Genomic DNA, 14303 nt, shown 5'->3' with positions numbered 1-14303 from the left:
GGTCAGTTAGGGATGTGGCACTGAGCGGTCAGGGATGTGGCACTGAGCAGTCAGTTAGGGATGTGGCACTGAGCGGTCAGTTAGGGATGTGGCACTGAGCGGGCAGTTAGGGATGTGGCGCTGAGCGGTCAGTTCGGGATGTGGCACTGAGCGGTCAGTTAAGGATGTGGCGCTGAGCGGTCAGTTAGGGATGTGGCACTGAGCGGTCAGTTGGGGATGTGGCACTGAGCGGTCAGTTAGGGATGTGGCGCTGAGCGGTCAGGGATGTGGCACTGAGCAGTCAGTTAGGGATGTGGCACTGAGCGGTCAGTTAGGGATGTGGCACTGAGCGGGCAGTTAGGGATGTGGCGCTGAGCGGTCAGTTCGGGATGTGGCACTGAGCGGTCAGTTAAGGATGTGGCGCTGAGCGGTCAGATAGGGATGTGGCACTGAGCGGTCAGTTGGGGATGTGGCACTGAGCGGTCAGTTAGGGATGTGGCACTGAGCGGTCAGGGATGTGGCACTGAGCGGTCAGTTAGGGATGTTGTGCTGACCGGTCAGTTAGGGATGTGGCGCTGAGCGGTCAGTTAGGTTTGTGGCACTGAGCGGTCAGTTAGGGATGTGGCACTGAGCGGTCAGTTAGGGATGTGGCACTGAGCGGTCAGTTAGGGATGTGGCACTGAGTGGTCAGTTAGGGATGTGGCACTGAGCGGTCAGTTAGGGATGTGGCACTGAGCGGTCAGTTGGGGATGTGGCACTGACTGGTCTGTTAGGGATGTGGCACTGAGCGGTCAGTTAGTGATGTGGCACTGAGCGTTCAGTTAGGGATGTGGCACTGAGCGGCCAGTTAGGGATGTGGCACTGAGCGGTTAGTTAGGGATGTGGCGCTGAGCGGTCAGCAAGAGAGAGCGGGCACTGAGCGGTCAGTTAGGGATGTGGCACTGAGCGGCAGTTAGGGATGTGGCACTGAGCGGTCAGTTAGCGAGAGCGGGCACTGAGCGGTCAGTTAGGGATGTGGCACTGACTGGTCAGTTAGGGATGTGGCAATGAGCGGTCAGTTAGGGATGTGGCACTGAGCGGTCAGTTAGGGATCTGGCACTGAGCGGTCAGTTAGGGATGTGGCACTGAGCGGTCAGTTAGAGATGTGGCACTGAGCGGTCAGTTAGGGATGTGGCACTGAGCGGTCAGTTAGGGGTGTGGCGCTGAGCGGTCAGTTAGAGAGAGCGGGCACTCAGCGGTCAGTTAGGGATGTGGCGCTGAGCGGTCAGTTAGGGATGTGGCACTGAGCGGTCAGTTAGGGATGTGGCACTGAGCGGTCAGTTAGGGATGTGGCACTGAGCGGTCAGTTAGGGATGTGGCACTGAGCGGTCAGTTAGGGATGTGGCGCTGAGCGGTCAGTTAGGGATGTGGCACTGAGCGGTCAGTTCGGGATGTTGCACTGAGCGGTTAGTTAGGGATGTGGCACTGAGCGGTCAGTTAGGGATGTGGCACTGAGCGGTTAGTTAGGGATGTGGCGCTGAGCGGTCAGTTAGAGAGAGCGGGCACTGAGCGGTCAGTTAGGGATGTGGCACTGAGCGGTCAGTTAGGGATGTGGCACTGAGCGGTCAGTTAGGGATGTGGCGCTGAGCGGTCAGTTAGGGATGTGGCACTGAGCAGTCAGTTAGGGATGTGGCACTGAGCGGTCAGTTAGGGATGTGGCGCTGACTGGTCAGTTAGGGATGTGGCACTGAGCGGTCAGTTAGGGATGTGGCGCTGAGCGGTCAGTTAGGGATGTGGCGCTGAGCGGTCAGTTAGGGATGTGGCACTGAGCGGTCAGTTAGGGATGTGGCGCTGAGCGGTCAGTTAGGGATGTGGCACTGAGCGGTCAGTTAGGGATGTGGCACTGAGCGGTCAGTTAGGGATGTGGCACTGACTGGTCAGTTAGGGATGTGGCACTGAGTGGTCAGTTAGGGATGTGGCACTGACTGGTCAGTTAGGGATGTGGCACTGAGCGGTCAGTTAGGGATGTGGCGCTGAGCGGTCAGTTAGGGATGTGGCACTGAGCGGTCAGTTAGGGATGTGGCACTGAGCGGTCAGTTAGGGATGTGCCACTGAGCGGTCAGTTAGGGATGTGGCGCTGAGTGGTCAGTTAGAGAGAGCGGGCACTGAGCGGTCATTTAGGGATGTGGCGCTGAGCGGTCAGTTAGGGATGTGGCACTGAGTGGTCAGTTAGGGATGTGGCACTGAGCGGTCAGTTAGGGATGTGGCACTGAGCGGTCAGTTAGGGATGTGGCACTGAGCGGTCAGTTAGGGATGTGGCACTGAGCGGTCAGTTAGGGATGTGGCACTGAGCGGTCAGTTAGGGATGTGGCGCTGAGCGGTCAGTTAGAGATGTGGCACTGAGCGGTCAGTTAGGGATGTGGCACTGAGCGGTCAGTTAGAGAGAGCGGGCCCTGAGCGGTCAGTTAGGGATGTGGCGCTGAGCGGTCAGTTAGGGATGTGGCACTGAGCGGTCAGTTAGGGATGTGGCACTGAGCGGTCAGTTAGGGATGTGGCACTGAGCGGTCAGTTAGGGATGTGGCGCTGAGCGGTCAGTTAGAGATGTGGCGCTGAGCGGTCAGTTAGGGATGTGGCACTGAGCGGTCAGTTAGGGATGAGGCACTGAGCGGTCAGTTAGGGATGTGGCACTGAGCGGTCAGTTAGGGATGTGGCACTGAGCGGTCAGTTAGGGATGTGGCACTGTGCGGTCAGTTGGGGATGTGGCACTGAGCGGTCAGTTAGGGTTGTGGCACTGAGCGGTCAGTTAGGGATGTGGCACTGAGCGGTCAGTTAGGGATGTGGCACTGAGCGGTCAGTTAGGGATGTGGCACTGAGCGGTCAGTTAGGGATGTGGCACTGAGCGGTCAGTTAGGGATGTGGCACTGAGCGGTCAGTTAGGGATGTGGCACTGAGCGGTCAGTTAGGGATGTGGCACTGAGCGGTCAGTTAGGGATGTGGCGCTGAGCGGTCAGTTAGGGATGTTGTACTGAGCGGTCAGTTAGGGATGTGGCACTGAGTGGTCAGTTAGGGATGTGGCACTGACTGGTCAGTTAGGGATGTGGCACTGAGCGGTCAGTTAGGGATGTGGCACTGAGCGGTCAGTTAGGGATGTGGCACTGAGCGGTTAGTTAGGGATGTGGCGCTGAGCGGTCAGTTAGAGAGAGCGGGCACTGAGCGGTCAGTTAGGGATGTGGCGCTGAGCGGTCAGTTAGGGATGTGGCACTGAGCGGTCAGTTAGGGATGTGGCACTGAGCGGTCAGTTAGGGATGTGGCACTGAGCGGTCAGTTAGGGATGTGGCACTGAGCGGTCAGTTAGGGATGTGGCACTGAGCGGTCAGTTAGGGATGTGGTGCTGAGCGGTCAGTTAGAGAGAGCGGGCACTGAGCGGTCAGTTAGGGATGTGGCGCTGAGCGGTTAGTTAGGGATGTGGCACTGAGCGGTCAGTTAGGGATGTGGCACTGAGCGGTCAGTAAGGGATGTGGCGCTGAGCGGTCAGTTAGGGATGAGGCACTGAGCGGTCAGTTAGGGATGTGGCACTGAGCGGTCAGTTAGGGATGTGGCACTGAGCGGTCTGTTAGAGTTGTGGCCCTGAGCGGTCAGTTAGGGATGTGGCACTGAGCGGTCAGTTAGGGATGTGGCACTGAGCGGTCAGTTAGGGATGTGGCACTGAGCGGTCAGTTAGGGATGTGGCACTGAGCGGTCAGTTAGGGATGTGGCACTGAGCGGTCAGTTAGGGATGTGGCACTGAGCGGTCAGTTAGGGATGTGGCACTGAGCGGTCAGTTAGGGATGTGGCGCTGAGCGGTCAGTTAGGGATGTGGCACTGAGCGGTCAGTTAGGGATGTGGCGCTGAGCGGTCAGTTAGGGATGTGGCACTGAGCGGTCAGTTAGCGATGTGGCGCTGAGCGGTCAGTTAGGGATGTGGCACTGAGCGGTCAGTTAGGGATGTGGCACTGAGCAGTCAGTTAGAGATGTGGCGCTGAGCGGTCAGTTAGGGATGTGGCACTGAGCGGTCAGTTAGGGATGTGGCGCTGAGCGGTCAGTTAAAGAGAGCGGGCACTGAGTGGTCAGTTAGGGATGTGGCGCTGAGCGGTCAGTTAGGGATGTGGCACTGAGCGGTCAGTTAGGGATGTGGCACTGAGTGGTCAGTTAGGGATGTGGCACTGAGCGGCCAGTTAGGGATGTGGCACTGAGCGGTCAGTTAGGGATGTGGCACTGAGCGGTCAGTTAGGGATGTGGTTTTGAGCGGTCAGTTAGAGAGAGCGGGCACTGAGCGGTCAGTTAGGGATGTGGCGCTGAGCGGTCAGTTAGGGATGTGGCACTGAGCGGTCAGTTAGGGATGTGGCACTGAGCGGTCAGTTAGGGATGTGGCACTGAGCGGTCAGTTAGGGATGTGGCACTGAGCGGTCAGTTAGGGATGTGGCGCTGAGCGGTCAGTTAGGGATGTGGCGCTGAGCGGTCAGTTAGGGATGTGGCACTGAGCGGTCAGTTAGGGATGTGGCGCTGAGCGGTCAGTTAGAGATGTGGCACTGAGCGGTCAGTTAGGGATTTGGCACTGAGCGGTCAGTGATGGATGAGGCACTGAGCGGTCAGTTAGGGATGTGGCGCTGAGCGGTCAGTTAGAGAGAGCGGGCACTGAGCGGTCAGTTAGGGATGTGGCACTGAGCGGTCAGTTAGGGATGTGGCACTGTGCGGTCAGTTAGGGATGTGGCACTGAGCGGTCAGTTAGGGATGTGGCGCTGAGCGGTCAGTTAGGGATGAGGCACTGAGCGGTCAGTTAGGGATGTGGCACTGAGCGGTCAGTTAGGGATGTGGCACTGAGCGGTCTGTTAGAGTTGTGGCACTGAGCGGTCAGTTAGGGATGTGGCACTGAGCGGTCAGTTAGGGATGTGGCACTGAGCAGTCAGTTAGGGATGTGGCACTGAGCGGTCAGTTAGGGATGTGGCACTGAGCGGTCAGTTAGGGATGTGGCACTGAGCGGTCAGTTAGGGATGTGGCACTGAGCGGTCAGTTAGGGATGTGGCACTGAGCGGTCAGTTAGGGATGTGGCGCTGAGCGGTCAGTTAGGGATGTGGCACTGAGCGGTCAGTTAGGGATGTGGCGCTGAGCGGTCAGTTAGGAATGTGGCACTGAGCGGTCAGTTAGGGATGTGGCGCTGAGCGGTCAGTTAGGGATGTGGCACTGAGCGGTCAGTTAGGGATGTGGCACTGAGCGGTCAGTTAGAGATGTGGCGCTGAGCGGTCAGTTAGGGATGTGGCACTGAGCGGTCAGTTAGGGATGTGGCGCTGAGCGGTCAGTTAAAGAGAGCGGGCACTGAGCGGTCAGTTAGGGATGTGGCGCTGAGCGGTCAGTTAGGGATGTGGCACTGAGCGGTCAGTTAGGGATGTGGCACTGACTGGTCAGTTAGGGATGTGGCGCTGAGCGGTCAGTTAGGGATGTGGCACTGAGCGGTCAGTTAGGGATGTGGCACTGAGCGGTCAGTTAGGGATGTGGTTTTGAGCGGTCAGTTAGAGAGAGCGGGCACTGAGCGGTCCGTTAGGGATGTGGCGCTGAGCGGTCAGTTAGGGATGTGGCACTGAGCGGTCAGTTAGGGATGTGGCACTGAGCGGTCAGTTAGGGATGTGGTTTTGAGCGGTCAGTTAGAGAGAGCGGGCACTGAGCGGTCAGTTAGGGATGTGGCGCTGAGCGGTCAGTTAGGGATGTGGCACTGAGCGGTCAGTTAGGGATGTGGCGCTGAGCGGTCAGTTAGAGATGTGGCACTGAGCGGTCAGTTAGGGATGTGGCGCTGAGCGGTCAGTTAGAGATGTGGCACTGAGCGGTCAGTTAGGGATGTGGCACTGAGCGGTCAGTGATGGATGAGGCACTGAGCGGTCAGTTAGGGATGTGGCGCTGAGCGGTCAGTTAGAGAGAGCGGGCACTGAGCGGTCAGTTAGGGATGTGGCACTGAGCGGTCAGTTAGGGATGTGGCACTGTGCGGTCAGTTAGGGATGTGGCACTGAGCGGTCAGTTAGGGATGTGGCACTGAGCGGTCAGTTAGGGATGTGGCACTGAGCGGTCAGTTAGGGATGTGGCACTGAGCGGTCAGTTAGGGATGTGGCGCTGAGCGGTCAGTTAGGGATGTGGCGCTGAGCGGTCAGTTAGGGATGTGGCGCTGAGCGGTCAGTTAGGGATGTGGCACTGAGCGGCCAGTTAGGGATGTGGCACTGAGCGGTCAGTTAGGGATGTGGCACTGAGCGGTCAGTTGGGGATGTGGCACTGAGCGGTCAGTTAGGGATGTGGTTTTGAGCGGTCAGTTAGAGAGAGCGGGCACTGAGCGGTCAGTTAGGGATGTGGCGCTGAGCGGTCAGTTAGGGATGTGGCACTGAGCGGTCAGTTAGGGATGTGGCGCTGAGCGGTCAGTTAGAGATGTGGCACTGAGCGGTCAGTTAGGGATGTGGCACTGAGCGGTCAGTGATGGATGAGGCACTGAGCGGTCAGTTAGGGATGTGGCGCTGAGCGGTCAGTTAGAGAGAGCGGGCACTGAGCGGTCAGTTAGGGATGTGGCACTGAGCGGTCAGTTAGGGATGTGGCACTGTGCGGTCAGTTAGGGATGTGGCACTGAGCGGTCAGTTAGGGATGTGGCACTGAGCGGTCAGTTAGGGATGTGGCACTGAGCGGTCAGTTAGGGATGTGGCACTGAGCGGTCAGTTAGGGATGTGGCGCTGAGCGGTCAGTTAGGGATGTGGCGCTGAGCGGTCAGTTAGGGATGTGGCGCTGAGCGGTCAGTTAGGGATGTGGCACTGAGCGGCCAGTTAGGGATGTGGCACTGAGCGGTCAGTTAGGGATGTGGCACTGAGCGGTCAGTTGGGGATGTGGCACTGAGCGGTCAGTTGGGGATGTGGCGCGGACACTGAACCAGGGTTAGAACAGAACCAGAGTGCCACCTGGTGGCCAAGTGCAGTAAATTCTGGGCTCCACCATTCACTGGGCAATACGGAGGGGGGTGGATAAGAATGGGAAAATGACCTTAATCAGTTATTTGAAGTGTCAATACTTATGGTGTAACTTATTTCTGAATACAGTTCTAGACAACTCCTACAGCACCCTGTAAAAGAAATTGAAGTGTGGGGAGCTTTAATATTTGGTTATCTCACTGGTATCCCCCCCCCCGCCCCTATTAATACAGTGGTGATGGCCATCTGTCCATTTGTGTGAAGACGTGGAGCGGAATCCTGCCCTGTTTGGGACTGGATTAGGGGGGAAAGGGGGAAAGGGCCTTTCATGAGAGCACAGTGCCTGGTTTTAGACCAGCGCTCCTTTGGGAAGGGAATTACAAGTTAGAAATATTAAATATCTGATGAGAAATTGGCAGTGGGGACGGGTGTGACCCTGTGACTGGTGTGGGGTCCAGCCACTCGCCCGCGGTCAGTGTGAGGAGCCTCCCAATCAGAGAACCAATGGCCCAGAAACTGCAGCTGCCCACTCGAATCATTCATAGACCCACATGTCAAGTCCATCGGTGCTCCTCACAGCATGAGTGACAGGCCTGATCACCTGTCAGCAGCCTCTGTTAGACCGAAGCAGGTGACTGCATTCTCTGATAACCCACTAACCCCACACTCACATGCAGAAAGTATCTACAAACTTTTTTCACAGTTTGAACACAAGGTGATTGATATACGTGGTGGGACGGGAAAACTTTCATTATCAGGCATCTAGTATCAGCACCCAACACTCAGCACGGGTTAGATACAGAGTAAAGCTCCCTCTACACTGTCCCATCAAACACTCCCAGGGCAGGTACAGCACGGGTTAGATACAGAGTAAAGCTCCCTCTACACTGTCCCATCAAACACTCCCAGGGCAGGTACAGCACGGGTTAGATACAGAGTAAAGCTCCCTCGACACTGTCCCATCAAACACTCCCAGGGCAGGTACAACAGAGGTTAGATACAGAGTAAAGCTCCCTCTACACTGTCCCATCAAACACTCCCAGGGCAGGTAGAGCATGGGTTAGATACAGAGTAAAACTCCCTCTACACTGTCCCATCAAACACTCCCAGGGCAGGTACAGCATGGGTTAGATACAGAGTAAAGCTCCCTCTACACTGTCCCATCAAACACTCCCAGGGCAGGTACAGCACGGGTCAGATACAGAGTAAAGCTCCCTCTACACTGTCCCATCAAACACTCCCAGGGCAGGTACAGCACGGGTTAGATACAGAGTAAAGCTCCCTCTACACTGTCCCATCCAACACTCCCAGGGCAGGTACTGCGCAGGTTAGATACAGAGTAAAGCTCCCTCTACACTGACCCATCAAACACTCCCAGGGCAGGTACAGCACGGGTTAGATACAGAGTAAAGCTCCCTCTACACTGACCCATCAAACACTCCCAGGGCAGGTACAGCACGGGTTAGATACAGAGTAAAGCTCCCTCTACACTGTCCCATCAAACACTCCCAGGGCAGGTACAGCACGGGTTAGATACAGAGTAAAGCTCCCTCTACACTGTCCCATCAAACACTCCCAGGGCAGGTACAGCACGGGCTAGATACAGAGTAAAGATCCCTCTACACTGGCCCATCAAACACTCCCAGGGCAGGTACAGCACGGGTTAGATACAGAGTAAAGCTCCCTCTACACTGTCCCATCAAACACTCCCAGGGCAGGTACAGCACGGGTTAGATACAGAGTAAAGCTCCCTCTACACTGACCCATCATACAGACCCGGGGCAGGCTCTGGTGAGTGGGGACTTGATGATCATTCAGTCTTGTGGACGGTGCTATATTATTTACCCTGTTTCTCTTTGAATCCGCTATAATGCCCTGATGCTCACTCACAGGGAAGGAACTGCTGACCACTGTCTCAGATGGTAAATGCTCCTCTGTAACAGTGCAGAATGGGCCTGCAGTTCCTGGGTTCAGTGCTGATTTAGCTGGTCTCAGTTAGGATACTCCTGGCAATATCCGGCCACTCTCACTGCCCAGTGACCCCTGCTGGAAGCTGCTTTTGTCTGGACCTTGGGCGAGAAGATGATCGATCTCAGCTGTGATGCTATCTATGGTCAAACAGCATGCAGCACTCGCTGTGAGGCTCGTGTGAAGAATGGTCTGCTGGGTAAGGTATCCACGAGTCTCCGGCCCTGTCAGGAAAGGTGGGGGAGTGGGAAAAGGTTGAATAGTCCACAGGGCCTGATCCTCACTCGGGGTGCTCATGGTTAGGGATTGCCCTGAAGCTCCAGGAATTAAAGGTTAATCTCCTGGGCACTGCTGTGAGAAAAATCATTGGGGCTTTAAAGCAAATTGTGTTTTTATATAAAAAGAAATTCTTTGATCACTTTTGTTTATTAGTTATAAAAATATCGGGCATGTGATCAAGGCTGTTTGACCGAGAGTCGAGGATCAACCAATCGGTTCACTTTCCCATTGTTGTGGGGGCGGGAGGTCGTGTGATGTCTCCTCTGTCCACGCCGAGTTGCTGCCCCACTAACGGCACGTGAGGGTTCCAGAGACGGCAGCGTGTGTTCCAGTGTTGCGTCAATGATCTACTTGCTAACCCCGGCTTTTAATACCTTGTAGCGGCCAAGCACAGAGTCTGATGAAGAAATCCAGCTGCAGATTGCATTGAGTTTGAGCAAAGAGGAGCACGAGAAGGTAGCTTCCGCTCACAGAGCAAAGTCGCTAATGCTCTCACTGTGTTGCCTTGCTGTGTGTCCTGTGCTTCCAGCCTGTCTGCTGTGGCTGCTCATTACTAACAGTAGTGCACCTTCCTGCTCACTTTCTCAGGGGTAAAGGGGATTGGAATGTCTTCGTGTTGCATAGTTGGCTGACTCATAGCTTAACCATCCGTTGCCATGTCTGGCAGACCGGCAGCAGCTGGCCTTGAGCGACCAGGGAACAGCCAGTGACCTCAGGCCAGCATCTGTAGCGAGGTCTCTCCCACCTGGTTTAATTAGGAATGAGAACAAACCTGGGCCTGGAGAGATTTGCCTTTGTTAAGCTAGACTTGGGCACAGTGGTAGACACATTCATTGCTCACTGTGTAGACCCCTGACTATCCATGGGCTGTGATCCCTGAGGGTAGGCCAAGTAGATAACGTGATTAAGAAGGCATACGGAATGCTTGCCTTTATTAGCCGTGGCATAGAATACAAGAGCAGGGGGGTTATGCTTCAACTGTATAAAACACTAGTTAGGCCTCAGCTAGAGTACTGCATGCAGTTCTGGTCACCACATTACAGGAAAGATGTGATTGCACTAGAGAGGGTACAGAGGAGATTTACAAGGATGTTGCTGGGAGTAGAGAATCTTAGCTATGAGGAAAGACTGGATAGGCTGGGTCTGTTTTCCTTGGAACAGAGGAGGCTGAGGGGAGACCTTATTGAGGTGTATAAAATTATGAGGGGCCTAGATAAAGTGGATAGGAAGGAGCTTTTTCCCTTAGCAGAGGGGTCAATAACCAGGGGGCACCGATTTAAAGTAGAAGGTTTAGAGGGGATTTGAGGAGAATTCTTTTCACCCAGCGGGTTGTGGGGGTCTGGAACTCACTGCCTGAAAGGGTGGTAGAGGCAGGAACCCTAACCACATTTAAAAAGTACTTGGGTATTCACTTGAAGTGCCGTAACCTACAGGGCAACGGACCAAGAGCTGGGAAGTGGGATTAGGCTGGAGAGCTCTTTCGACTGGTGCAGACACGATGGGCCGAATGGCCTCTTTCTGTGCGTAAATTTCTATGACTCTATGATCCCAGCGGTTACACCAGGAAATTCAGGCTCAGTCACTCGGACAGAGCCACACGGCAGTAGTTAATGTGCAGGAGAGTCTGGGGTCTGTGACCCATTTTTAAACATGTCTCATCACAGGACACAAAGGCCCCGATCTTAACTGCACCACCTGGAGGAAACCGGGCGTGGGCAGTTAGAATAACGGGTGTCCGTTACCCCCTCTTATCCCGCTTCCTCCCCACCGAGCCCCCATATATTAACCTGCTCTTTACAGCAGCACACCTGCAGGAGGGGGTGGCTCCTGTTTAAATATGCAGATCAGGTCCTGCAATATCCCCATCCAGCCAAACCTGGGGCCGGAGCCTGGGCCAGACCTGGGGCCGGAGCCTGGGGCCAGAGCCTGGGCCAGACCTGGGGCCGGAGCCTGGGGCCAGAGCCTGGGCCAGACCTGGGGCCGGAGCCTGGGGCCAGACCTGGGGCCGGAGCCTGGGGCCGGAGCCTGGGCCAGACCTGGGGCCGGAGCCTGGGGCCGGAGCCTGGGCCAGAGCTGGAGCCGGAGCCTGGGGCCGGAGCCAGAGCCGGAGCCAGAGCCTGGGCCAGAGCCTGGGCCAGACCTGGGGCCGGAGCCGGAGCCTGGGCCAGACCTGGAGCCGGAGCCTGGGGCGGGAGGGATGCTCCGCTCCTCCAAACCTCACAAGGAAGCCTTGGGCCTACCTTGAACCAGGTTCTATCACCCTCCCCCCCCCCGCCAGCCCGATCACTGGGAGCAATAGGTTACGGGGGGTCAGAGTCCAATGTGTGAGTGAGTCAGGGAACAGAGAGTGAGGGGTGAGTGAGTTGGCGTGCTGCATGAGTGGGTCGGGGGTCAGAAAGTGTGGGGTGAGTGGGTCAGGGAGTGAGGGGTGAGTGGGTCAGGGGTCAGGGAGTGAGGGGTGAGTGGGTCCAGGGTCAGGGAGTGAGGGGTGAGTGAGTTGGCGTGCTGCATGAGTGGGTCGGGGGTCAGAAAGTGCAGGGTGAGTGGGTCAGGGGTCAGGGAGTGAGGGGTGAGTGGGTCAGGGGTCAGGGAGTGAGGGGTGAGTGGGTCCAGGGTCAGGGAGTGAGGGGTGAGTGGGTCCAGGGTCAGGGAGTGAGGGGTGAGTGAGTTGGCGTGATGGATGAGTGGGTCGGGGGTCAGGAAGTGCGGGGTGAGTGGGTCGGGGGTCAGGGAGCGAGGGGTGAGTGGTTTGGGGGTCAGGGAGTTAGGGGTGAGTGGGTCGTGGGTCAGGGAGTGAGGGGTGAGTGGGTCGGGGGTCAGGGAGTGAGGTAAGTGGGTCAGGGGGTGAGTGGGTCAGGGGTCAGGAAGTGATTAGTTGAGTGGTGAGGAATTGAGTGGCGAGGGGCTGAAGGGAGCAGGCGGTGAGACTCCTGGAAGGATGAGCTTGGAAAGGGGTAGAGGCAGGGAAGGGCTGGGAGAGGAAATGCAGAGGGTTGGAGGTAGAGCTGTAACACAAAGGCACTTGTGAAATTGACACATTGAATATGAATGAATGTGTAAATTATGTAATATCATGAATGAATAAAAGGCAAAAACCTACAGATACTGAAGATCGGAAACAAAACCTGAAAATGCTGGAAACGGTCAGTCAGCCCCTGAAAAGGGGAAACTCCACGTCAGTCTGAGATTCTCCCTCCAGGTGCTGACTGATCTGCTGTGTATTTCTGGTACGTTCTGTTTCTCCTGCACCATTCTCGATGATAACAGGTTTGCAATAGTGTTAGCTGCTTGTAGTAAATAGCGAGGAGAATAGAAGCAGACTTCAGGAGGACATAGACAGACTGGTGAAATGGGCGGACATGTGGCAGATGCAGTTTAATGCAGAAAAGTGTGAAGTGATACATTTTGGTAGGAAGAATGAGGAGAGGCAATATAAACTAAAGGGTACAATTTTAAAGGGGGTGCAGGAACAGCGAGACCTGGGGGTCTGTACACAAATCATTGAAGGTGGCAGGGCAAGTTGAAAGGGCTGTTAAAAAAGCATCTGGGATCCTGGGCTTTACTAATAGAGGCAGAGAGCACAAGAGCAAGGAGGTTATGCTAAACTTTTATAAAACGCTGGTGAGGCTCCAGCTGGAGTATTGTGTCCAAATCTGGGCACCAAACATTAGGAAGGATGTGGAGGCCTTGGAGAGGGTGCAGAGATTTACTAGAATGGTTCCACGGATGAGGCATTTCACTATGTGGAGAAGCTGGGGTTGTTCTCCTTAGAGCAGAGATTTAATGAGAGACTTAATGGAAGTGTTCAAAATTATGAAGGGTTTTGATCAGAGTAAATAAAGAGAAACTGTTTCCAGTGGCAGGAGGGTCGGTAACCTGAGGACTCACATTTAAGGTAATTGGCAAAAGAACCAGAGGGGAGATGAGATCCGCCATGATCTTATTGAATGGTGGAGCAGTCTCGAAGGGCCGTATGGCCGACTCCTGTTCCTAATTGTTATGTTCTTAGGAGAATGTTTCTTACACAACGAGTTGTTGTGATCTGGAATGCATCTCCTGTCTCACATCACAGGGGTCTCTGAGTCCGTGTATCTGGCTGGCACCCTATAGAGCATGTCCTTGGCCCTGCACCAGTCTCCGCCACTAGCTCTGCGGGCAAGGTGCCACAGGCGTGGTACTGTGCCATGGGGAGGGCTTCAGGTCCTGTCTCGATTGGGAGAATGTTGGGGTCACTTTAAATGGTATTAGGGAGGTGAAGGACCACCCGGGGATCCACTCCTGATCATCAGGCAACGACCCCTCTGGAATATATATGTGTGTCTGTCAGTGTGTGTGAGTGTGTGTGGGAGAGTGTGAGGGAGAGGGTGTGTGTGAGGGAGAGTGTGTGTGTGAGGGAGAGCGTGTGTGTGAGGGAGAGCGTGTGTGTGAGGGAGGGAGAGGGTGTGTGTGAGGGTGAGTGTGTGTGTGTGAGGGAGTGTGTGTGTGAGTGAGGGTGAGTGTGTGAGTGAGGGTGAGTGTGTGAGTGAGTGAGGGTGAGTGTGTGAGTGAGGGAGTGTGTGTGTGAGTGAGGGTGAGTGTGTGAGTGTGTGTGTGAGTGAGGGTGAGTGTGTGAGTGAGGGTGAGTGTGTGTGTGTGAGGGTGAGTGTGTGAGTGAGGGTGAGTGTGTGAGTGAGGGTGAGTGTGTGTGAGTGAGGGAGTGTGTGTGTGAGTGAGGGTGAGTGTGTGAGTGAGGGTGAGTGTGTGAGTGAGGGTGAGTGTGTGTGTGTGAGGGAGTGTGTGTGTGAGTGAGGGAGAGGGTGAGTGTGTGTGTGTGGATGGCGGGCATGGACCAGCTGGGCTGTGATGCCCCAGTGATCGAATAGCTTGCCAACGCTCACAGTCAAAGCCCGACCACGGTCCATGTCTGGAGTCTCGCAGCTGGAAGGAACAATGTGCTAATCTCCAGTATCACACATTCTAACTGGCATTCAATTCAATTCAATTCAATTCAAATCGCTTTATTGGCATGACAAGGTACATCTTATGTTGCCAAAGCATCGAAAAACATTCATGGTTGAACACATAAACACAGATCCATCCATACAGTGTATAAACAGATATATCCCTGAGTGTATAAATATACATTCAT

At 55.1% G+C, this 14303-nt stretch overlaps 2 protein-coding genes across 2 annotated transcripts in view; both read left to right on the top strand.

Annotated features, from left to right (window-relative positions):
* mrps7 (mitochondrial ribosomal protein S7) overlaps positions 1–14303 on the top strand; it is a 1172241-nt gene that overhangs the window by 413725 nt on the left and 744213 nt on the right. The window lies entirely within an intron of this gene.
* Positions 1–14303, top strand: part of LOC147102564 (epsin-3-like) — a 108171-nt gene that overhangs the window by 27707 nt on the left and 66161 nt on the right. Inside the window, exon 3 of the mRNA XM_085964051.1 lies at positions 9557–9631. Coding sequence (XP_085820177.1) covers positions 9557–9631 — 75 coding nt within the window. The remainder of the gene's footprint in view (positions 1–9556; positions 9632–14303) is intronic.

Source organism: Somniosus microcephalus, chromosome 21 (assembly GCF_052327205.1).
Source record: "Somniosus microcephalus isolate GS21.2 chromosome 21, FLI_Smic_1.0, whole genome shotgun sequence".
NCBI lineage: Eukaryota > Metazoa > Chordata > Chondrichthyes > Squaliformes > Somniosidae > Somniosus > Somniosus microcephalus.
The sequence above is the reverse complement of the archived record's forward strand: the minus strand, read 5'-3'. Positions and strand labels throughout refer to the sequence as shown.